The sequence below is a fragment of the Henckelia pumila genome, unplaced genomic scaffold (genome assembly GCF_033568475.1).
Source record: "Henckelia pumila isolate YLH828 unplaced genomic scaffold, ASM3356847v2 CTG_674:::fragment_3, whole genome shotgun sequence".
Taxonomy (NCBI): domain Eukaryota; kingdom Viridiplantae; phylum Streptophyta; class Magnoliopsida; order Lamiales; family Gesneriaceae; genus Henckelia; species Henckelia pumila.
In genome coordinates, this window is record NW_027331881.1 from 268,771 (window position 1) to 294,866 (window position 26,096).

The 26,096-nt window shown below is 34.3% G+C and overlaps 2 protein-coding genes across 4 annotated transcripts; one reads left to right on the top strand and one right to left on the bottom strand.

Moving 5' to 3' along the window:
• Nucleotides 1–1,307: 1,307 nt before the first annotated feature.
• LOC140873580 (DNA-directed RNA polymerase 3, chloroplastic-like) lies at nucleotides 1,308–19,453 on the top strand. 3 transcript variants are annotated; one of them, XM_073276757.1, is made up of 19 exons: nucleotides 1,308–2,178; nucleotides 3,281–3,484; nucleotides 3,573–3,706; nucleotides 3,964–4,033; nucleotides 4,441–4,499; nucleotides 4,732–4,849; nucleotides 5,165–5,278; nucleotides 5,449–5,577; nucleotides 6,526–6,942; nucleotides 7,476–7,526; nucleotides 12,196–12,266; nucleotides 12,479–12,563; nucleotides 12,666–12,818; nucleotides 14,393–14,467; nucleotides 16,526–16,615; nucleotides 17,055–17,102; nucleotides 17,197–17,311; nucleotides 18,143–18,246; nucleotides 18,709–19,453. In XM_073276757.1, exons 1-19 carry the CDS (start codon nucleotides 1,342–1,344, stop codon nucleotides 18,817–18,819), a joined length of 2,985 nt encoding a protein of 994 aa, XP_073132858.1. In that variant the 5' UTR covers nucleotides 1,308–1,341; the 3' UTR covers nucleotides 18,820–19,453. The 3 variants fall into 3 exon arrangements, 2 of the variants coding, with proteins under 2 accessions (XP_073132858.1, XP_073132859.1); XM_073276758.1 differs by lacking the exon at nucleotides 5,449–5,577; XR_012148080.1 differs by lacking the exons at nucleotides 17,055–17,102; nucleotides 17,197–17,311; nucleotides 18,143–18,246; nucleotides 18,709–19,453 and having other exon boundaries at nucleotides 14,382–14,467; nucleotides 16,526–16,581.
• Nucleotides 19,454–21,699: 2,246 nt separating this feature from the next.
• On the bottom strand, nucleotides 21,700–24,298 carry LOC140873589 (nuclear pore complex protein NUP43-like). The gene is made up of 5 exons (XM_073276771.1): nucleotides 23,651–24,298; nucleotides 23,006–23,078; nucleotides 22,434–22,671; nucleotides 22,208–22,281; nucleotides 21,700–22,079 (listed from the first exon to the last, which is right to left on the bottom strand). The coding sequence occupies exons 1-5, from the start codon at nucleotides 24,262–24,264 to the stop codon at nucleotides 22,026–22,028; spliced, it is 1,053 nt and encodes a 350-aa protein (XP_073132872.1). The 5' UTR covers nucleotides 24,265–24,298; the 3' UTR covers nucleotides 21,700–22,025.
• Between the last annotated feature and the right edge of the window lie 1,798 nt (nucleotides 24,299–26,096).

Genomic DNA, 26,096 nt, shown 5'->3' on the forward strand with positions numbered 1-26,096 from the left:
ACTCATAATACACAATTTTTATTAAGATCCAATTATAAAATATTTATCAAACATTTTCATTTTATTAATTTTTATTTTTATTTTAAATTTATTATTCTTAATTAATTTGTTTCTACAAAAAATATTATTACTTAATCTTGCTATCATTATTTTATTAAACTCACTTTTTATTTCCAACTTTTTCATTAAATATGCATTCATAAATAAGAATTTAAATACCTAAAAGTACCAAAATACTGAACCAAAATGATAAGTTCATGCATATTACTTTTTAGATTTAGGACTATATATATAATATTGAACCAAAATCTAATTTTTTCGAAAAGATACAGTGCACAATTTGTAGTAAATAATAAAAAAAATAAAGTGAAAATGTTTAATAAATATTTTATAATAGGATCTTAAGAAAATTATATATCATGAGTTGAAGAGATATAAAATGTAGAAAATTACCCCATTTAAATAAATAATTAAATTGGTTTTATTTATAATTCTATATTTAATTAAGTAAAATAATATAATTTAATAAATTAAAATAATATAATTTTAATAAAATAGCTATGAAAAGTATTAGTTATTTTATCTTAATATTAGCTATACGAAAAATATATTTTTATAATCAATTTTATTTATATTAAAGTAAGTAATGGTCAATTATTTTTTTTTAAAAAATTAATACTTAAATTAATTAAAATAATTTCATAAATAAATTTAATTAGAAATATTATTTAATTTATTAAATTAATTTTGTTTATAATATCTAAAAAATTTTGGAAAAATTAATAATATGTAAAATTAATAATTAATAAAATAAAAAATGTTTAATAAATATTTTATAATTAAATCTTAAGAAAAATTGTGTATTATAGGTTGAATAGATAGAAAATTATAGTCTCAAGAGATCAAGTACGCATTTTCAATATTTCACATGGTATTTGGTGCAACAAAAACTTCGGAATATTTTTCTAATCACATGAGTGACGCGTGTTCAACTAATCATTTATATGAAAGGGCACGTTTGCTAATTTTATAAGAGGTTAGAGTTGAAGATGCTTATTAAAATTTCACATGAGTATTTGGTACGAATAACTCAATATTTTTATATTTGATAAATTCATTTATTATGCATGCAATTTAATTTTTCAAATGCAGGTTTTATATTTAAAAAATAAAATCTTCACATATTCATTAGCCGGAGATATATATAGGGTATGTATATTTATTATTTGTTAATTTTTTTTATAAAAAAAACTCCAAAATATCGCCAATGAGGTTTAAGGGAGGTTTTTTTGGATGCCACCCTCTTATCCTATTTGAGCACAGCTCTGTTCCTCATCAACGATGGCTTCCACAGCTCCATTCACCCCAAGACCCAAAGCTCAGTTTCAGCAATCTCCCTCTCCCTCCCCTTGTTCTGCTTCCACATCTTCTTCATGGAAACCCCACAAGAAACCCAATTTCCTTTCCATCTCAACCCCCGATGTTCCCAATTTTTCTCAAAGCCCCCAGCTTCACTCAACCTCCTTCCCTGGAGCCCTTAAACTCCCTTCTCTCCACAACCCTTCACCTGTTCTTTCTCCCCCTATATATGACTCTACTGATGAAAATTTTCCGGAGAAGATGGAAATGTTGTCGAATTTACAAGTAATCCCTGATGGGTTTCCTAAAAATTTACCTGGGGAAGAAACTAATAGAATTTTTATCCAGGACCCACCTTGGATATCCTCTATTTTCATGAAAAGTTTGCTTTTTAGGAGCAAGAGTAGAAGTGGGGTCAAAATAGAATTTAAAGAAATGGAGAGGCGCAGCTATTATTTGTTGAGGAGGAGACAGGTAAAGGCAGAGACCGAGGCGTGGGACAATAAGGTGGAGGAGTATAGAGAATTGGAGAGGGAAATGTGTGAGAAAAAACTTGCTCCGAATTTGCCTTATGTCAAGAAATTGATGTTGGGGTGGTTCGAGCCTTTGAGGGAAGCCATCTTGAAGGAACAGAAGACCCGGAGGACTAAGAAAAATAAGGCGGCTTTTGCGCCTTTTGTAGATGCCCTGCCTGCTGAAAAAATGGCTGTCATCGTGATGCATAAGATTATGGCGCTGATGATGATGGGTGGAAAGGAGGATAGACATGTGCGAGTCGTGGATGCAGCAATTCAAATCGGGGTGGCCATTGAGCAAGAGGTCGGAACTATCATTTTGTTATTTGAGGCATTGAGTCTTTTTTTGCCACTAATGGTTTTGCCAATTACGGATCATATTAGAATATTTATTTTTTACTTCCACTGCCTCCCTTGGATATGCATTTTTGTTGCTCGTGGGTCTTCTTCGTTAGTTGGGCTGTATAAGATTATTTTGAAGATGCTGAATTAAATTGGAATAATTTATAATATTCAATACCACAGATAAGATAGTGACAATAGTAATAATAAAAAAAACAAGAAGAACAAGTCATTGAGGTTCACGTGGGGGTGCTCTCTTATGACTTATGAGGGATTATGCATGTTGATTATTAGCATATGTTCTTTCTTATGTTGATATGGATAAAGGGTGGTTTTTCATCTTTATTATTTTAGCTACATAAATTGATGTTTTTGTTCAACTTATGCTTTAAATTATTGAAGTATATGTTATTGATGGAATTGAGCCTAGTATTATCCGGATAATCATTCTATGCAAATGTCTGGAGCATCAACTAATGTTTTAATTTAGTTCAGAATGAGATGAGGTTGTTTTACAAGGCAAAATGAAAATGGTTGGCATGTTCTTCGTGCATATAATTCAGAGTTCCTACGAGGAAAGTAATCCCATAGTTTGATAGCACATTTTTTCTTCAGCCAGACAAGGTTCATATATTGTTTCGGGGACGCTGATTAAAGAAGGTCTTTTGGATGATTTTGCTGCTTGTGATAAACGTGATCAGATTCAGCTATATTGACGAAGATTTGCCGCTTTGAATTTGTGATTGAGCAGTTTAGGTCGAACATGATCAGATTCAACTATATTGACGAATGTTTGCTGCTTTGAATTTGTGATTGAGCAATTCAAGTCCCTGTTATGATGAAGAAAGCACATTATGTGTTTGCGAGTATCTATTTGCTCTGTGTTATCTCATTAGACTGTGAGGTCGTTCATTCACGTCAATCCTGTACTTTAGAACAACAAACCCCTGTTAGCATTCTCTCACTTCACACTTTTGCCAAATCGGAATTCGTTTTCTTACTGGATATATATAAGTATGAAGATTAGTAAATAATTGAGTCTCTGTAATTGATTTTTTTTCCAGGTAAGAATCCATAACTTCTTGGAGAAAACAAAAAAATTTCAGGGAAGAGCAAAGGGTGAGGAAAGTGAAGGAGATTCAAGTAAGGACGCAGCGCTTTTAAGAAAACGAGTTAGGAGTCTAATTAGAAAGAACAAGGTGATTGAGGTCCAAAAGCTGGTGAGAAATGAGGAATTTAAGTTATGGGGTCGAGATACACAGGCTAAGGTTTGGAGCTCCATGATAATCGCAGAACTGAGTTCTTAACATTTATGTACTTACCTTCTTGTTTCTCAGCCATTTAGATGTCTTGCAGTTGGGCTGTTGTCTGATACAATTGTTAATACAAACTGCTTATGTGCAACCTCCAGTCACTCAGTCAGCTGACAGTCCCCCTGATGTCCGCCCTGCATTTAGACACGTTTTCAAGATTGCAACCAAAGATTATGGGTGAGTGATATTTTATTTAATGGGATTTTAATTTTTACCATCATAAGATATTGACACCAAGCATGTGTAATATGGCTGATAGCATTGACTGTTGTGCATTGCAAAATCACCTAAGCAACAAGTTGCATTTTGTTCTGGAACTTCTGATTGTCAAGTTCATGAATTATTGCGAGCTCGTAGCCCATAGGTTTGATAAGTTTTGTGGTTAATTTGGTGGGCAACTTTGGTGCTCATAATTTTTGCTCCTCGTCTCTCAGGCAGAACATTGTCAGGAGGTATGGAGTTATTGACTGTGATCCTCTTGTCCTTGATGGGCTTGATACCACTGTGAGTCGGTTCTATAGCTAATTTGTTTCATATTTGTCTTATCCACAAAGTTCTTGTTTTTGGCTCTTGGCATCAGCATATTGCATTACTCTACGTGGCTTGCAGTGATTAGGTCAATGACTCTTTATCTTTTTTTTTTCATCCACATTATGGAGATGTGTAATGTGTTAAACAAAGTGCAGATTTTGATCTTTATGAAGTTCATTTTGACACTGAGCCCTGATGCAATTCTTACACATAATTGAGAGTCACTTGTGAAAGTAGTTTCTTTCATGTGAAAGTGCAGTACCTTTTCATCTTTGAAAGTTCTATCAATCCGGTTTTGGATTTTGTTTTTTTATCTTCTTCAAGCATCATAATTAGCTTTCACCATTGTCTTGAAATCTCTAATTTTATGCCCTTTCCAGGTTAAACATATGATCATTCCTTATGTGCCAATGTTGGTGCCACCAAAAAAATGGAAGGGGTAGACTTCTATTTCTCAATTGACAGTTCTATTTGAAAAAACGCTCTCGTGCTATAAATCTAGTGTGTCAATGGAGTTCAACATAAGATGCCAACACTTGAAAAGAACTTTCATAGACCTGTAACACCCAACTCTTATTACTTACATATTGGAGTGACCTAACCTTGGATAATGATGGGTGCTCTCAGTTGACATTCTTACGTTCCGTTATCAATTGGTCTCATCCTTTCAGGTATGACAAAGGTGGGTACCTGTTCTTACCTTCATATATGATGCGAACCCATGGGTCACGGCAGCAACAGGATGCCGTTAGAGCTGCTCCAGCAAAACAGCTGCAGAAAGTATATGAGGTGAGATGTGCACCCATGTTCTTTACATTATGTTGGCGTGCTGTGCACTCAGTTAGGCGATGGAGTCACGCGTGAAATGGCATTTTTTAGGCATCTTCACTATGTTCAATAGTTCAAATGCAACTTTCTCTTCAAAACAAGTACTAACTTAAGTATTGTAAAGTGAAACATACTTATAATGTTCTCTTTGATTGTTGGAGTTATTTTATAACCTCTTCCTCGTACCATGATACTTGTTACTTGGATGCTCTCTATTTCTATTTAGATGTGTTTGAATGAGGTAGTGTGTTAAGTTCTGATTGAATGAATATGCAGGCTCTTGATACTTTAGGAAACACTAAGTGGAGAGTGAACAAACGTATATTAACTGTGGTGGAAAGTATTTGGGCCAGTGGAGGCAACATTGCTGGTTTGGTAGATCGCGAAGATGTAAGTGTAACTTCCTTATTATTTTGTCTTCACTCGTGGAACCACGCTGATGCCACTATTCTCAGAAATTGTGTGATATGTGAAGCTTTTGAGCCACATCTCTCTGATCTACTGATCTGCACAGAATAAGTTTGCCGTATCATGATAGAAATACTTTTTTCATGGTGTAGGTTCCCATTCCCGAGTTGCTCTCTAATGATCTGCTTGAAGTTAAGAAATGGAAATGGAATGTGCGAAAGACAAAGAAAATCAATCAAGAGAGGCATTCTCAAAGATGTGACACCGAACTCAAGCTATCAGTACGATTTTAATCATTTGGAACTGTTTATTGTGCAAAAGTAAAAAAGTATTCAAGTTACATAACTTTTGTTTCCTTGGTCATCTATAACATTTAATGCCCGGTGCCTGGGATGCATTTTCAAGCATGCAAATTTTTTTACCAGGAGTTACAAATAAGCTGGGTAGTCATTTTTCAATTTCATAGAACTGAAGCAATAATTCCCTCCAAAGGTCCCAAGTTCAATACTGTAAAGTATTAGCTTCCTCTTTGTTGATATTGGGTTTATAAGTTTATTTTTTGTTACAAAATTCATAAACTACCCAGTCTAATATGATGTCTCCTCTATTATTTCATGAATGATAACCTGATGTTATTATTTAATTTGAATAAATCCTTGATGCCCATATTCAATTAAGTACGAGTATAATTCCAGTAAGGTTATAAATGGCCAGCTTGGACAGTTTAGTCTGTTGGGGATCCTAATGCAAAGATAGACAGCGATGCAATTTATTTAGAAATTCCAATTTTAAACCTACATTTGAATAACAGAATTTTTATCTCAATCGGTAACCTGGAGAAGCTGGAAATAGACTTAATTTGTGGCTCTATCAATGCAAGAAATAGAAGCTAATTCATATTCTTTTATCAGCATCACTATTCAGCTTTACGATTGCAAGCCCTCGTTATTATGTTATTCTATTTCATTTTTGGTAGATTCTAAGCCCATGTTAACAGGAAGATGATTTAGTTATGCAGCTTTGAGATAATTTTAATTGTAAATTTAAACACGAACATCAATAATTTTTTACTTACTTTTTCCCAAGAAGCCCGTCCATTGACTGAGTTGCTTTGTCGACTGGTTTAATAAGCATAAGCTAGACGATATTGTTCAAGTTGAGGGGGGGGGGGGGGGGGGGTGTGGTCAAAGACTATAAAGATGACACTAAGCAGAAATTTTGTGATTCAGGTCGCACGGAAGATGAAAGATGAGGAAGGTTTTTACTATCCCCACAATCTTGATTTTCGTGGCCGTGCATATCCCATGCACCCTCATTTAAATCATCTGAGTTCTGATCTTTGTCGAGGAATTCTTGAGTTTTCTGAAGGTAGGCCACTAGGGAAGTCTGGGTTACGTTGGCTGAAAATTCATCTGGCAAACCTATATGGAGGAGGCATTGAGAAACTCTCTTATGATGAACGTCTCTCATTTGTGGATACTAATGTAGCCGAAATATTAGATTCTGCTAATAACTTCCATAATGGAAATTGTTGGTGGTTGAAGGCTGAGGACCCTTTTCAGTGTCTAGCTGCATGTGTTAATCTTGCTGAGGCCCTAAATAGTTCATCACCACACACTGTTATCTCACATCTGCCAATTCATCTGGTATGCACTTGTAACCTGCAGCTCATTTTTGCTTTTATCAACTTCCATTGATGGAACACTAATACAAGATAAAATAAAAGGGTGGCGGTGACTGTATGACTCAAAGGCTTGATGAAAAAACATGGTTTTGAAAGAAAAAATTTACTGTCGTATTCATGCAGCATGTAAAAAGAATCTGAAAAATCGTAGATTCTTGATTCTGCTGATTGTCATTCCAAGAGATTCAGTAAGGCGAAATTTAGCTTCAAATTTACAGATGGTTTCTCACTTATTCACAGCCTTATTTTTTACGAGCTGCTTCAATTTTTATTTCATGTTGCTCACGACTTGAGCAGTCTATACCTTAGATCTTAGTTTAATGGATTTTTTTTACCATCACTCGCTTTTCATCCTTCCAAAATATCGTGTTCTCCTTTTTTGCCCCTTATTTTTGTCCCTCGACTTCTATTGTGATTTTTTTTCTGAGCATTTGAATTTTACCATGTCATTTGCTCTAGTAATCTTAATATTCGTTGTTCGGTTTTCTGATGTAGGATGGCTCCTGCAATGGCCTGCAGCACTATGCGGCTATTGGAAGAGACAGTGTAAGCCATTTTTTCATATTTGTTTATCTTCTGTGGAGGACTTTGTGTGCCTAAAATTTGTGTTCATGATTTATAGCTATCGGGGATGAGACAGATAAACTCTTGTTTTTTCAATTAAAAGTTATATTCTTGAAGCAGTTTAATGCCTGAAACTCTTTTTTTTTTTAATAAAAATAATAATAATTGTTAAAAATATGAACGACAAGAGAAGGGAGAGAAATATTGTTTCTCATATATTTTACTAACTTCTAGAGTACAATATAAATAGAAGAAAAACTAACCTAATAATCTGAAATCCCTATGTTTCAGTATTATTATTCAAACTAGATATGTTATCTTCTAATCCTAAAGAATTAATGATAAGATAAGAATACTCAAAATTTAAGATAATATCCATATCTCCAACACTCCCCCTCAAGCTAGTGAATAGATATTTATCATTCCTAGCTTGCTTGTCAATTCTTCAAATGCTGTTTTCGACAGGCTCTTAGTCAAGATGTCTGCAACTTGTTGCCTTGAAGGAATATAAGTCATGCACACACTCTTATCTTCAATCTTTTCTTTGATGAAATGTCTATCGACCTCAACATGCTTTGTTCTATAGTGGTGGACCGGATTGTGGGCAATATTTACAGCTGCTTTGTTGTCACAATAAAGCCTCATAGGTTCTTTGTTGGGTATTCTCAGTTCTTCAAGTACCCTTTTTAACCATATGCCTTCACATAGTCCTTGAGCAACAGCGCGTAATTCAGCTTCTGCACTACTCCGAGCCACTACCGATTGTTTCTTGCTTCTCCATGTTACAAGATTGCCCCACACATATGTACAATAACCGGTGGTGGATCTTCTATCCATTACTGACCCTGCCCAATCAGCATCTGTGCAAACTTCTATTAATCTTGGTTCCATTTTTCCGAAGAATAGACCTTTTCCAGGAGTGCCTTTGAGATATCTTAGAATTTTTCTTACTGCCTCCAAGTGTATGCTGCATGGAGAGTGCATGAATTGGCTAACCACACTCACAGCATAGGTAATGTCAGGCCTAGTGTGAGATAAATAAATTAACCTTCCAACCAGCCGTTGGTATCCTTCTCGATCAACGTTACTCTTATTATCTCCTGGTCCAAGTTTCAAATTCTGCTCCATTGGTGTCTTAGCTGGCTTGCAACCCAACATGCCTGTTTCTTTCAACAAATCTAGAGTGTATTTCCTTTGGGATATGGTGATTCCCAGTTTGCTTCGTGCTACTTCCATTCCCAAGAAATACCTAAGATTTCCAAGGTCTTTGATTTCAAACTCAGTAGCCAAAAACTTCTTCAATTCGTCTGCCTCTTCTAGATTATCTCCAGTGACGATGATGTCGTCTACAGACTATCAAAATAGTAATTCTTCCATCCTTGGAATGTCTGAAAAATAGAGTATGATCAGTTTGTGCTTGAATATATCCACGACTTTTGATGGATCTAGTAAACCTCTCAAACCACGCCCGAGGAGATTGTTTGAGTCCATATAGAGCTTTCTTCAGTCTGCATACTTGGTTAATTCCCTGTTTTTCTTCAAATCCAGGAGGAAAATCCATATACACCTCTTCATTGAGGTCCCCGTTCAAGAACGCATTCTTCACATCTAATTGCTGTAATGGCCAATCAAGATTAGCAGCTAATGACAATAAAACTCTTACAGTGTTTAGTTTGGCTACAGGAGCAAAAGTTTCTTGATAGTCTATGCCAAAAGTTTGAGTAAATCCTTTAGCCACCAATCTCGCCTTGTACCTCTCAATGCTCCCATCTGCTTTATACTTAATTGTGAAGACCCATTTGCATCCCACAGTCCTCTTATCCTTGAGCAGTGTTGTGATCTCCCATGTGCCATTTTTTTTCAGAGCATTTATTTCTTCAAATACAGCCTTTCTCCAATCTGCCCTTGCTAGAGCATCATGAATAGTTCTAGGAATCTCATTAGTTGAAAGGTTACAAGTAAAGGTTCGAAAATTGGGAGAAAGATTATTGTAAGAAATAAAATGTGAGATAGGATGTGCAGTACATTTTCTTACTCCTTTGCGAAGTGCAATGGGTATATCAAGTTCGGAAGAGTTTACCTCTGGTTCAAGGGCTTGTGGAGGTGGATCCGGTTCAGCCTCTTGGTTCTGCTGAGCTTTAGTTGGCTCTATCCCTTCAGCTCGCTTTCTCCTAGAATAAACAAAGAATTTCGGTGCTGCTTCATCTCCCCCTGTTTCCAAATTTTCAGTTTCTGTTATGGGCATCGTAGACTTAGATTCTGTAGGTATGAAACTGTCATTTGAATTGTTAGGCACAAGCACAAGTGGGCTGGAAGACACGGAAACTTGCTGAAGTGGTGTAGGTGATGGTGGTAAAGGAGTTTGCCATGACTGATCTTCAACCGTATTCTCCCCCTGAAGAGAAGTGGTGGGAAAGAAGGGCTGAGACTCAAAGGACGTGACATCCATGGACACAAAGGTTTTTTTCAGCTCCGGAGAGTAGCATTTATAGCCTTTCTGAGTTGCTGAATAACCTATGAACACACATTTTATGGCACGAGGGTCAAGCTTGGACTTGTTTGGGTTGTGATTGTGCATGAAAGTAGTGCACCCAAATGTTTTAGGAGGTAATGATGAAATGGCACGAAAGAGGGGATATTGTTTTAACAGAGTTGAGAGAGGGGTGTAAAAATTGAGGACTCGGGTAGGCATTCTATTGGTTAGATACGCAGCTGTTAGTACCGCTTCTCCCCAAAGATACTTTGGAATATGCATAGTGAACAACAAAGCTCTGGCCACCTCTAAGAGATGACGGTTCTTTCTCTTGGCAATGCCGTTTTGTTGAGGTGTGTTTGGGCAAGAACTATGGTGGATAATACCCTCACTTGAAAGATAATTCCCAATAATGGATTGATAGTATTCACGGCCATTATCAGTGCGGAAGACTTGAATGGTGGTTTGGAATTGTGTTTTGATCATAGAGTTGAACTTTTGAAAAATTTGGCCAGTTTCTGATTTTTCTTTTAAAAGGTAGACCCAACACACCCTAGTATGATCATCAATAAATGTGAGAAACCATCGAGCCCCAGAATAATTCTTTACACGTGATGGACCCCAGATGTCACTATGAACTAATGCAAATGGGCGACTTGATCTATAGGGTGTAGCAGGAAAAACAGAGCGTGTGTGCTTGGCTAGTTGACAAATTTCACATGATAACAAGCTGGACAAGTTAGAACTTTTATTGCCAAACAAAGATGGGAACATATGTTTCAAATACTGAAAGTTTAAATGTCCTAATCTACGATGCCACAACATAATTGTGTCTTTATTGGAAAAATAAGAATCTATTTCAGCCTGAAAAGCTTGTTTATTCTTAGGAATAACAGCTTCAAGGTAATAGAGCCCTCCTTCCATTCTAGCATTGCCAATTGTCTTACCCGAATCCTGCTCCTGAAATATGCAACAAAACTTGGAGAATTTAGCTGTGCAATTTTGATCTATGGTGAGCTTGCAAACTGATAACAAATTGCAGGTCAGATTTGGGACATGTAAAACAGAGTGAAGGGTTAATGAATCTGAAATGCGAACTGAACCTTTACCAGCAACAGTGGAAAATGTTCCATCCGCAATTTTAACTTTCATATTGCCAGGGCAAGGAGAATAAGATGAAAATAGCAGGGAACTACCTGTCATATGGTCAGAAGCGCCTGAATCGATGATCCAGGGTTGGTTTGCTTCTGTTACAGCTCTATATGCAGTGGAAAAGGTACCTGTTTGTGCTAGGGTACATGAGGCTGATGGAATTTTTGTCATGGATTGACTAATCAGCTTCTGAAGATGTTCTAGTTGATCTCTGTTCAAGTTAAAGCTCACTGATTCAGTATCAGGGAATGAAGATGGGTTTGTAACACTTTCCGCAGTTGCTTTAAACCCCCTGTTATCATAACCCCTACTGCGTGGCTTCCAATTTGCAGGCTTCCCATGCAACTTGCATTGAGACCTCTTTAAAAATTTTTTGGAATTTAATACATCTGAGGTAGACTCCTTGGATTCCTTAGAACTCTCCGTCATGGCTGTTTTTACTATGATTAATACGGAACAGAAACCGGTTTTGATACCATGTTAAAAATATGAACGACAAGAGAAGGGAGAGAAATATTTTTTCTCATATATTTTACTAACTTCTAGAGTACAATATAAATAGAAGAAAAGCTAACCTAATAATCTGAAATCCCTATGTTTCAGTATTATTATTCAAACTACATATGTTATCTTCTAATCTTACAGAATAAATGATAAGATAAGAATACTCAAAATTTAAGATAATATCCATATCTCCAACAATAATAACAATAAATAAATTCTAGCAGCATACTTTCTCGAAGTATCTGTTTATGGCTGAACTGTATGTTTATGTTGTAATCCAAGACGCAGTGTGAATTATCTTTGTTTGCACTAGCATATGATGGATCTGTCTGCTAAATTGCAACCGAAACTTATTGAGTTGCATTTTACATTTCTTGCTTTATTGTCTATTAGCCTCTCTATAACCCTTTGAATGCTCTTTATTGTGCCTTTAATCATTATCGACTCGGGCCTCTTGATTTCTCACTTGAAAGCTTTAAATGACATCACACGTCTCTTTGCTGGCTTTCTGATTGTTTTCAGTTTGAAGCTGCTGCTGTCAATTTAGTTGCCAAAGATAAACCTTCTGACGTTTACTCAGAAATTGCAGAGAGGTTTGTTGATTTGACCATTAAGAAATTAATTTTGTTGCAAATTGAATACTGGAATCTTATCAATCAGATTTGATAGAAGCCTCTTCAGCCAAACCCACTTCTAAACCTGCTCATGCATACTTTATTCTCATGTATTTCTGGCAAGTCATTTTACCTTCAATAGTATTATTGACATCATATGTGCCATTCATATTTACTTACTGTCATTTTAGGGTCCATGATATCATGAAAAGAGATAGTATTAAGGATCCTGAAACTGATCCGAATGCCTTGCTTGCCAAACTCTTGATTGGTCAGGTTCGTATTTATTTTATAGAATTACCAGTAACTGAACTCTGTTTTCCTTGTTTTGAGACATCATTTTCACATCCAAGGACCTGATTTATTGAAAGCTTTTAGGTAGATAGGAAACTTGTCAAACAAACAGTGATGACTTCAGTATATGGAGTCACCTTTGTTGGTGCACGCGAGCAGATCAAAAGAAGGTTGGAGGAGAAGGGTCTCATTACTGATGACAGACTTCTCTTTTGTGCAGCTTGTTATGCTGCTAAAGTAAGTTTCATGCACAAGAAAGAGTTTTGTTCTTGCATCAATGTCGATGTTACTTTTTTATTCTACTTCATCCTTTCCTTTTTCTGCAAGTTCAATTGCGTTAACTTCTTGATTTTAAAGAAATTATCGGTGCTTGATTTCTCAGCTAACTGCCCAAGCTAAGTTTGTTTCTTTCGCCCGTTACCGCACTTTTGTGTCATTTGCCCAGTAGTATTCAACCGATGGAGTGGTGGTCATATGGTTAATGCCCATAATTTCTAAAATTGTCATGTCACTGTTATGGATTGTACCGAAGCATTCATGACGATACTATAATATCAAAAAAGTGTAATAAATATTTGATAAGACAACAAAAAATTTACGTAGTTTATCCAATATAAGCTACGCCCACGGAGCTACTGCAATCTTTATTATATGGAGAAATTTTACAAGTCTATACAGCAAAACTCAATATCTCACAATCTCAACACCGAGTATAACCAAGAAATGATTTCTCTAACTCAAAAAAAAAATAAACACTCGATATTTTTCTTTGTATTGCTCTATTGAATAGAGCTTTTGATGGGATGATGGAAACTGAAAGAGATGGAGCTCTATTTATAGAGCTCCCTGTGCATGTGAAAGCTTGAGCCGCAGCTTCAATTTTTTCTTCAGTCGATTGCATGTGTAAATCTTTTCACAATCTGATACCCACCATTCTTGACAATTTAAAGCTGTCAACACCAACCATACTGACAACTTGTCTTTACAGTCACCTTATGTCTTGGATTACTAGTTACTGGACATTTGACTTTGGTTAAATGCATGGCAAAGTTGCTTAGTTTCTAGTTTGATTTTTGTAGTCAGCATAAAATTACTGAATTATATATTTTATTCTCGATTAGTTTAGTTTTTTTGGATCAATCACGCTCCTTGTTGAGTTATTGTGTGGCCGCGTGGGTATATAACTCGGTAATCCAATCATGCAAGCGTTTGGACATCTGGCACTCGACAAAAAACCTTATTATTGTCAAGGTAATCCACAAGTTCTTGTTCACCTTTTAGGCACCACTCAAATGTTGAGTAAGCGGTAAGGGTGTGCAGGCATCATTAAGTATTTGTCAGTTACACCCTGTTACATTTGCTAGCAGAGTTCATGGTAAAGGTTAATTTTTTTTATAATCATCGGGTTTCAATGTTTGTTATAGACGTATAGTTCAAGCTTACTGCTGAGGATTCAAACATGTGCTCAAGATCAGGGATTTTATTGCCAAAGAAAAGTTGCCATGCTGAAAGAATTCTCCTTACTTCAAACATTGACAGTGAATGAGAATTCAGTAGACTTTGACATGTTTAATCTTAAAACCTACTACTGAACTTAGTGATATTCATTCCATGATAGAGTTTCTGACTATAATTATACAACAATCAAGAACATTTGTGGTGTCTGCCAACCTTTCTAGAGTGAAGTAACATGTGCACCCTCTTATAATATCTAAGATTTTTCTGAAAATAAATGTTCGTTTCTTTTTGCTGAATTGAAATTGTGATAATATTTGAAATGGCTTGTTAACACATTCATAGATCTTTCACAGGTTACGTTGACTGCCCTTGGTGAATTATTTCAAGCTGCACGTGCTATAATGGGTTGGCTAGGTGATTGTGCTAAGGTTTGTCGAAGATTGCAAACTTATTTATATTATGTTGAAATTCTTACTGTTAAATTTTTTTAACAATAGGAAGATGGTGAAAAGAGTAGGGGCAGAATACCACAAGCCACTCATAATTAACTTAATGCTAAGCTGTTTTTGTACGGTAACCTAGGGTGTCAAATCCACTTGCTACTTTTATGCATCTGTAGTTTGTTTAATCTACTGAAGTGAATATAAATAAATTTTGAAACATTGAGAATTCAACATAAACTAAAATTTAATAAGAATTTATCAATTTAAATACAATGAGATCAAGAACTAGGCATCGGGATTTCACTTGAATACTTGATTAATTCGTTTTTTAACTACCAATTTTAATTTCGTGGTACTACTTCATTATATGATTCATGTCTCAAATATACAATCAGAATATATTCTGTGACAACAGAATTGTAAAAATTCTCCTATGTTTGTCTTTTTGAGGCGTTTCCTTTCAGTTAAGAATAATGGGATTTGCCATTTACATGGTTTGTGATTGACAATATACCTAGGATGGGTTCCAGTAACTGATAGTACATGCAAGAAATCTACAAGAAACAAATAATAAGCACATAAGAAAAACATGAGTGAAACTGCAACATATAGGTATATCATGTGTTTGGATATATTGTCCAACAATCCATTTTCTCACGAACAACGAAACCAAATGCCAAATGGTAGCCTTATAGGCTCTTATTTTCATTTCAACTCCAAAACTCGTGTTCACCAATTTTCATATTTACCAACAAGAACCTATCAAAAATAAAACTTTTGTCCTTCAGAAACTGATATCAAAATGTTTGCATCATTGAAATATATTTTTCATAAACCACATCTCCAGGAAATATTTTCCAGAAAGTGTAGAAAGCAAGATCAAACATAGCCATAATATATGGATTAATAAAATTGAAGATATAAATAATTATTCTCAAAAATAAAATGATTGGTAAATCTTATATGGGAAATAAGGAATATTATAATTGAAATTCATAATCAAGATCTTCAAAATTGTAAAAAGGTCTACCCTAACATGTGGAAAGTGGAAAAACAATGTTTTGTTGAGCCTTTTCCATTAATGCAGGAATTATATTTTTAATGTACAACCCAGGGTTTGTTCTGCATGTGAGCCCACTTCTTCTACCCTCTACGGGTTTCTTTAAGTTATACCCAACCTTTTATGCATTAAATAAAAACAAATAAAATTAACAATTAAAAAGTTACTGCAGAGAAATGCTACTTTTGGGTATTTTTTGCTTTACGCTCTGTCAATTAATTTTGTGACGTTAAATGCAGATTTTTATTTTCTCATTGTTTGGTCATGAGGGTTTATATCCAAGAACGGATGCTTAGAGGACTAGAAAAAGTTCTGAATGCGATTACTTATCCTTATGAGAAAGCATCTCGGAATGAATATTGTTAAAATGATTCCTAAATGAATCTCAATAAATTTTGTGAAATTTATATTCTGATCTTGATGATATCTGTTAAGAAATGGACTTGGAACTAACTCAACTTCAAAACCTAGCTCAAAGGGGAAGGTTTGTCTTTGTCTATATATTAAACTCCAGGTTATTTAACCAACCGATGTGGGACACAATTAACATACCAACACACCTCTCTCACGTCTAGGAATGAAACGACTTGAGCGTTGAGACATTAACGGGTGACCCAACTATGGGACGGATGACCCAATTATGGGCAGTCCAACAAATACGGCGGGTCTGATCTGTAATACCATGTTAAGAAATGGACTTAACATTAACAAGATTGATGTATAGAGGGCTAAAACTCTGATTATTCTCGCCTGTTTTATAATAAAATGAACACCTGCCTATATATGTGAGAAGACCAAGGATATATAAGAGTAGGAAATTATTCCTGTATATATCACAATAAAATTGTGCAAAAAACTTGTTGTGGTCTTGACATTATAAAGTATAATTCCAAAATATTATCTCTAAGGCGACGTGTTTGTTAAGTAGGTCGTTGTTGTCTGCTGAATTTTATATTTTTTTTTTGTACAATGAAATTTGACAGATTATCTCCTCAGAAAATCAACCTGTTCGCTGGACAACACCTCTTGGTCTTCCTGTAGTACAACCATACTTTAAAACTAAACGTCATGTTGTAAGTGTTGTACTCTCAATTAGACAAACTCACTTTATTTTGTGAATATGTATTTTGTGTAAACTTAACTAGATGGAATCATTATGGTACCATAGCGTGAAAGCATACAAATTGTTTTGATGCCCATAAAAGAAATAGATTGTGAAAGATCAATGGTATCAATGCTTTGCTAAATGATTTTTGCAATCTAACAAGCTGACTGAGTAATAGTCACTAGTCAGTATTGGAACCATTAAATTCTGCCATGGTCATTACTGGAATGCCGTTTGCTGCTTCTTATCCAAATTGTGGGCACATTCCTACTGTATTGGAATCGACATTGTTAGTTGCATGATTTAAAAATAATTTAGCATTTCAAATATCACATTGCATGATGCAAATACAACTTGTGGATTTGTTACTGTCTTACTGATTTGAGTCATGACTCGCGTCTATGCAGATTAGAACTTCTCTTCAAGTTTTGGCTTTGCAACGTGAGGGCAATTCAGTAAGTTGGACATTCCTCGGTTAGCTCTCTCATATTTTTGCGAAGAATTTGGCCTTGCAATTATTAAGGGCTGTATTACAATGTCTTACTCCAGGTTGAGTTAAGAAAACAGAGAACTGCCTTCCCTCCCAATTTTGTGCACTCGCTGGATGGCTCACACATGATGATGACTGCCATAGCTTGTCGGGATGCTGGAATACGTTTTGCAGGTTTGTTTTGATAATTCTACACTCTTATTCATAGCTATGCTGCATGGATACGGGTATCGTATCGGATACGACACGGATACGGCTACACGGAAAATTTTGAAAATATAAGACACGATACGGCTAAGATATGGCGATTATTAAAAACTATAAAAAAATATTATATATATATAATATAAATTTATTATTAAAATTTAAAAATCCTAGAATAGAAAACTATATTTCATCAATGATGAAAGAACGAGAGCATGAAAGAAACGGGAATGAGGAAGAGTGAAGAAAAAATGATAATTTAGGGCTTTTTTAGGCCCAATTCATTTAATTTATTTATTAATTAGTCCTTAGAAATTTATTTTTTTCAATTTAACCCTTGAAAATTTTTATTTTTTTTGCAATTGAGCCCAAAGGTATCCAGAAATGTGTCCTAGCCGTATCCGACTGGTTAAACTTTTAAAAAGTCAATGACATGGTTTTTGCCGTGTCTGACACGTATCTGCGTGTCGTGTCCGTGTTCGACACTTCAAAAAAAAAATTGGAGTGTCCATGCTACATAGATTCATAGACTTGGTGAGAGTGATATCATCGTGCGAGTGAGTTGTGTGGGAAGAAGAGGAGATGCATATGTGGTGCGCGGAAAGAAATATTTGGGATTCAAGATGCAATGGAGTTTAGCATGTTTATTATTATCACCATAATCTTTTGGTGTCAATTATGCTACATGTTTCCCATCTATTGACGGCCAAAACTTAGTTGTGATATTTCAGAACTTGCATTCTCTGTTGATCAGATTGTACTATGGAAAATGAATCAGCTATATTTTCTTTTGGATCACAGGTGTGCACGATTCCTTTTGGACTCATGCATGTGACGTTGACAGGATGAATCAAATACTAAGACAAAAATTTGTTGATCTGTACAGCATGCCGATACTGGAAAATGTGAGCAATCTTAACATGTCAAGTGTTGTTTTGTAGTGTTACATGGTGTTGAACTCTGCTGTTGCTTCCTTTATTTAGTGTCTCTGTGTGCGTGTGAAAGATCTTCTGGATGCTCGGGAGTTGAATAATAGAGCCTACAATTTTTTTGCACCCCTACCTCTCGGATTCTAAACCACCTTCTAAGGATTATTGTTTATTTGTTTTTCTTATTAAATTCTTAAATAAAGAATACATTCAAAAACGCGAGTTTACCAAGTGTAACAGATCAATGCATGTGAAATATATGCATCAATGTCTTTATTTCACAACTCCTACCTGAGTTCGTAGACCATATAAAGTAATACATGCTACACTACTTTATTTTCGTCGAAGTTACTTTTTAAAGCCTCTTCTGTATGGCACATTGTTTACTGTCATTTTATATGATTAACTCGCGTTTTATCAAATGAACTGCACAAACAGCTGCTTGAAAGCTTCCAGGCATCCCATCCAAACCTGAACTTTCCTCCTCTGCCGGATAGAGGAAATTTTGACCTTGAAAAAGTTATTGAGTCTCCATACTTCTTCAACTGACTGTACCTAATCTGCCTGTCTTCGAGCACTTACATGAACAAGGCTATCTTGTTTAGCTTTCTATTGAGAGGCTGCACTTGAATGCTAGAGAGTTCAGCACACGCTGATTTCAATATGAGAAGAGATGACAGCTTGCTCTTCAAAAAATCAGAGGCATTCCTGCAGGGACTAGCTATTCTGGGATATCTGGAAATTGCTTCATTCATCAGCCATCAGAATTGGCTTGTAAGAATGTCTGCGTCTTACTAACCCTTCACGGGAAGAACTTCAAGATTGGAGGGTTGAATTATATTGTTGAGGGCAAGAACGAGGTATAATTCATTCCTTGGGTATTGAAAATTGGTGTTTGGACGTCGCTTCAAACAACGTTGCTTTCCTGCAAGTGTGTACTGTTATCTGTATGCTGTTGGAGCTGGGAAGAGCAGAGCAAATCTAATTTGTCGACGGGGCTAACTGCTAACTTTTACTTTGTAATATGGCAGCATTTGTATTTTTATATGTTGCCAAAAATACATTGTTGGTCAAATAGGTTTTTTATGGCCTCTTTTTCCCCTGTAAATTAACCTTCAAACACGAGACATTTATTCATGTATGTATGTTAGATCTTGGTCAAGCAAAAATTAATTCTTTTCATTTTTTCGGTATCATCAGAACTACAGACAAAGCCACATAGGTTGATCTCCTAGCAAACCGGTTTCCAACGGTATTGTCCTTGCGACATAGGTTGACATAGCCACCTAAATCTTGGTCAAGCAAAAATTAAAACTACATTTTTTGGTTTACAATTGTTATATTTACAAAAAAATTTCATAAATACAGTATAATCTTGCTAACTTAATACTCGATAAATTAATAATCTCTATAAAGACTTGGGTCAGTTTATTTCAATCGATAATTTCGATAAATTAATGAGATAATAAATTTTCAAAAAACTCTTATATTAATATACGGTCTTATCAATATTATAAATTAATAATCCTATATAATTACAAAATATAATTAGAACAAGTTATTAAAATGTGATTATATTATTTGTTTTTTTCTTGAAATTCAAATCTAATTGAAATCCATCTCTGACTTTTCTCGTTGCATCCAAAAGTTCTGGTCTTACATTCTCAAACTTTAACGAATAATTGTTCAAAGTTGTTTTCCCAATGAATATTTTCTTTTTTGTAACTGATTCCAAAGATATTGTATCATCCTCTACTTCGAGGTTGTTTGACTAAGTTTATTAAAAACAACTTATAAGCTCTAGGAACTTATAAGTTGTTTTAGGAGCTTATAAGCTGTCAGATTTTATTTTTAAAATAAGATATTAGAGTGTTTGGATGATGTTGACATGTTTAATATATAAGATAAGATTTTTTTATTGTCAAAGTTACCAAATACAATGAAAGTAATGTAAATAGTAATATATATATATATATATATATATATATATTTATATTTATATAGTTTTAGAATTTTATCATAAATTTTAAAAATATATTAAAAAATAATACTATTTTATATTTTAATTTTAAAAAAATTGATAAATTATATAAAATGATGGGTAGGAAACATGGTGGATATTTAATAAAATATATATAAGGATGATATGAAAAAGTAAAATATTAAAAAAATACTTTCTAAAAAAGTAAGAATGACTTTATCTTTTTTTTAAAAATAGCTTAACAACTTATAAGTTGTTTGGAAAAAATTTTACCAAACAGATTTGAAGAAATTATAAGCTCTAAAAAAACAGCTTAAAAACTCTACAAAAACAAGTTGTTTTGTAGAGCATATAAACCCAATCAAACATCCTCTTCTTCATCAATGTGATTTTCAGTTGCATTTCAATTGCATTAACTGTAATTTTTTCTGAATTTTGCACTTTTGAACATATCAATTTTCACGTAGATAATATGCAAATATTTTTTTAGTAAATAATACGATAACTACTAGTACTACATCAATTTAATTACTATATATTAATTAGATTGAAAATACACGCTTTAAAATAATGAATTATTAATTTGTCAATTAATTAAGACATCTATAAATTAATACAATTTCATGGTGCGACATTATTAAAGGCAAGTTTGCATTAAATCATCAAATCCAGACATATTTTTGCATGTAGTCTCTGTCAAAAAAAAAATTTGTTTGAACTCTCCGATTCACACAAAAATCTGCACTTCTTGGGCCCACATATTTTTTTTGGGGTGAAAATCAGTACAAAACATTGAAAATATGATACTAATATATGATATTTGAGTACTAACTAGTTTGGATTTGGTACAAAAGATAAAAATTTGGATACAAACTTTGAACAACTTTATTTATATCAACATTTACAACACATGTTGAGATATTCAATAATTATATATTAGTATCAGATCTAAAATAATTGATACTTCAATATCATATAGTAGTATCATATTTCTAATGTTTTGTACCGTCGTTCAATTAAAAAAGAGAATATGAAATTAATACAAATACGTGCATACGTATTTGAGTACTCTAAAATACATATTAATACCAAATTTGAAACAATTTATGCTCAAACATCATATATTAGTATTATATATTTAATGTTTTGTACCAACTTTCATTTGAGAAAAAACATGTGAACCTTGAAAGTTCAGAAACATTTTGCTTTAGATCAAGAAACTCAAACAAATTTTTTTCTGACAGGAACTTAATTGCAAAGTTATGTTTGGGTTTGAGATTTAAATCAAATTTACTCCATTATTAATCTAAAGAGATTTTATCGTATCTAACAATAATCTTAATTAATTTAATAGTTTAATAAATAATAATAATACAATAACCATAAATACGTTTGGTAAAGTTTTTAGGAAAATATGTATTACAAAACTTGTGTCGGAGAATTTGATAAAAATATATAAAAAGCGTTTTTCTTTCTGGGGTCGGATTGAACAACTCTCCCAAAATTACTTGCGTCCACCCAGAGCATATCATTATAGCATATATTTCATACAACCAACATACTTGTAGAACAAACTTTGTTGATCCCCCAGCAACACTAAATTATGAAATGGCTGAAGAAATGAGTCGGCTGAAACTCGAGCTGGTGCATTCGGAAAATCGACCTAAAGTTATATCAAACTCATACGATAAGCTTAGAATGAGAATTTTCACATCACAAGCGAGCGAAAGCAATGGATGCAGCTCATTCCAATGCCTGGCCTTCACACTAAAGCTCATGGCCTCGTCAAGATGGCCAGCGATTCCCATTCCAAACTACACACCACATCCTGCAAGGTGACGGTATTTATAACGTTAAATATAGCATGGTTGAAAGTCAGATGAAGTGCAAATTCTTTTAAAAAATGGAACAAAACAATCAAAATGAGAATGGTTTTTGTGAATTGTTGAGATTTACCGAAGGATTTTGCCTGTCGATGTCAAAGCTGTTTATTGCACATGGTTCAGCCAAAATCTCAATCGGTTGCTGACCTGCAATATTGAGTAGAAATGTAGAATACATAAGTCCCTAATCATGAAGCATATATTTTTATACTCCAACACTCAGTGTCCACAAAATGAACGATCTGAGTCATTGATGGACGTAATTGCAAGAAAACGCGGCTACCAAGAACTATGCGCACCGTGCTCAATAACAGCAAGGATTCCATCTTCTGAACAAGTCATGGCTGGTAGAATCCTAGATGATGACAGGTTACTGATCTTAGAAGTATGAATATAATTGTCATACTGAACCTCCCATACGTCACTTTCTACAAGTGAATTGGTTGGCTCATCATGAAGACCAACTGATGACAAGATAGTGGACTCTTTTGGTGATCGAATATCCCATGCAAACACAGTACCAGAGGAGCCTCCTGCCTTCACGTACAAATATAAAGCAAATCCAAAGGTAAGATAACTAAATGACGACTGGGAAAATAACTTCAGAATCCAACCAATAAAGACACCCAAAGGATAAACTGAATATAAATTTTCACGCACATATATACATCCAATACCGGTTTTTTTTTTTTCTTTTTTCTTTTTTCTGCCCAATGTGAAAAAGTGGGAGGAGTACACAGTACTCAGTAGAACCAGTATTTAAACAGGATGATAAAAGTGATAAACTTCCAGATTATATATTGCGACCAGTCATTCATGGTTGTTTTAATTTCAGCACAGTCAAACTAAGAAGGATAAAGAAACATCTTACGAGGCAAGTATACTTTCGTGATGGGTGGATATCAATGGAATGAACAATTCCAGAAGTAGTCCCCCCATCTTTCCTGTCAATGTAATCAAGCAAACAACTTACAGCCGAACACAAGCACATAAATCATGGTCCATGGACCAGAAAATGAATAATCAAAACAAAAGTGCATTCACCTATGAAATGTCGCACAAAGTTCTAATATTGAAAACCAAGTGCGAAGTTTGGTGCAAACCCATACAAATTCCACTCATTAAATGCCTGTGATAGCATGCTCATATTACAACTGATTTATGTTTTCTACTTGGCTCGCATTTGGACGAAGAATTTGAATTTGAGAAATCAAAATTATGATAGATTGATTTGAAATGAATGGTTTTGAAATCCATTGGATTGACTGATATAGATACTGAAAACGGATAGGAGAAAATAATACAAACACCACCCTTACTGACCTCAAATGCTTCAACAAGATAAACAAAATTCACAAATAACAGTAACAGCTGATTATCAAATTCTCAAAAGTTGCAAGATTTACCCAAAACTTTCTCTAATATATTAAAAAACGGTATCTTAACTTTGAATTCCATACAACAGACCCATTGATCAAGACCAACATTCCTCTAAAGAGCAGCATCAAAACATTACCAATCGCCCTTGAACAAAGCCACTGGTCCACCAGGTTTCCGCTGATCCCACCAATGAAGGCCGAATCGACCAACCCCGCCGGTCACAAACTCCACAGGAGAAGCCCACTTAACCGCACTGTACGAGACCAACCCATTACTATCAAAAACCCTCCTAAAACCCCCCTTCTCCGCCAAACCCACCAAATTGACCCTCCCATCTTCCCCAACACTCACGCACTCGGTCCCATTCTCACTCAAATCAATTCCCGACACAGCCCCATCATGGAACCCCTTCTCAGGCACCGACAACTCGAAACTCAAAGACCCGTGAATCAAATCAGCAGTAAAGAATAGAAGTGAGCCGGAAAACGTCGAAGCGGCGATGATGGGTCTGGAGGGGTTAAAGGTGGAAGCGCAAGTTCTCAGTGAAGTGATTCTGGAAGGAACGGAAAGCGAAGACTGGGGTATGACAGAAGGGGACAATGCTAGGGTTCGGAGGGAAGGCGTGGAGGTGTCGGAATCAAAGCCGGCGAGGAGAAGATGGCGAGCGGAGGTGGAGAAATGTGGCAGCCAGCGGACGGCGTCGATGTATGTGTCTTGCGGGAGTCTCTGGATTTGTGCTGCCTCACCCATGGCAGTTCGCTGCTCCACTGTGGTTTTAGCTTAATAAATTATTATGGGATTTTCATCTTTTATCACATTTGTACAGTGTCTTTGTTTTTCTAGTTTTTTTTTTTTTTAAACATGAAAACTTGGGTTGTTATTTTTCGGTATGCATTTGGTAAACCGTCAAATTAATACAATAGATTGCAATCGATGTAACCTACTAACCTTGATATGGTACTAATTTAATATTGATGTGTTATTGATGTGTCTAATGTCACATCATCACTATTCACTCTGAATGAAAAATGAATACAATTACTAAAAGTTAAAAGATGTAACCTACTAACCTTGATATGGTACTAATTTAATGTTGATGTGTTATTGATGTGTTTAATGTCACATCATAACTATTCACTCTGAATAAAAAATGAATACAATTACTAAAAGTTAAAAGATGTACGACTTGAAATTTGATAATAAGATAACTAAAATCACAAAATAACAAAATTAGTCGACAAAAACTACCTTTTCCCCTAAATTTTAAAGAGAATGAACACACGACTTAAATGATATATAAAAAATAAAAAAACAAAATGATTCATTTTTTTTAAAAAAAAAAAATCGAATTTTGCACATAAAGTGAGTGCCAATTTTTCTTTTCTTTGATACAAATAAATTTATATAACAATATTCAATTGCTGATAATTACGCTTGAAAACTGACCAAATTATATAGTTGACGGTAAAAGATAGGAAGTTTAACAAACCATTGAGAATTTGGTTTTTAAAATATATGTTAGCCCCTCACACGTTGTGTATATAAAGTAAACATAATTTTTTGTGAATACATAAAAGTTTTATGTTGATTAATTTTCATATCATTTCGAATTTAAAACCAGATATGATATAATAATTATAGATAAATTACGAATAAGTTTGTTAGTTTATACTCTTTAATATTATTAATATTACATTTTTAGACGAGAATATAATTGTAATTTTCATTTAACTTTTATCAAATTAATTGAAACTTAGTTAGTATAGAGTGTAAAATTTTAATTAAAAATAAGATGGAGAAAATAATCAAAATTTAAAATCTCTCATTTTTATTCCACTTCATCATTTTAAAATATTTGAAATATTAGAGTCAATTTAGATATAGAAGTGATAACTTAGAAATAAAAAACTTAAATAGGTTTTGTTATTTTAAGTGTTTTATAATTTTTATTAAAAAAAACAGACGTGATCATGACGTATGGTTAAATGTTGAAAAATATTTTTGTTTTTATTTTTAAATATAGTTAGAAGAAATAGTTAAAAATTATAGCTTCTAAAAAGTCATTTTTTTTATTAAAAAAACAAAAACAACAAACACAACGCACTCTTGTAATACCAACAACATCGGAAGCTTCAATCATTGCCGAAATCCATCGATTATGTCTGCAGATTCCACAAGCTGCTGTCCATTTCTCACCAAGATTACCTAATGGAGTGGAACACTCTGTTGCTGAACATGTTTTAGATGTTAGGCATGATTTTGAGTGGATTGATGCCTTACCTTGTTTTTAAAGAAAAGATGTACATGTTTTCTAGGCATGATTTTGAGTGGATTGATGCCTTACCTTGTTTTTAAAGAAAAGATGTACATGTTTTTTTTTTGATTTTGAGTGGATTGATGCCTTACCTTGTTTTTAAAGAAAAGATGTACATGTTTTTTTTTATAAAAAAAAACCACACGTTATTTCGTTATAACATTAATCGTTTGGTTCGTGTGATGGGATAACTGAAGGATAGATAATTAGAATGATAAAACAATGAAAGATGTGGATAATTAATGTAAGGTGAGAAAATGTGTGTTGT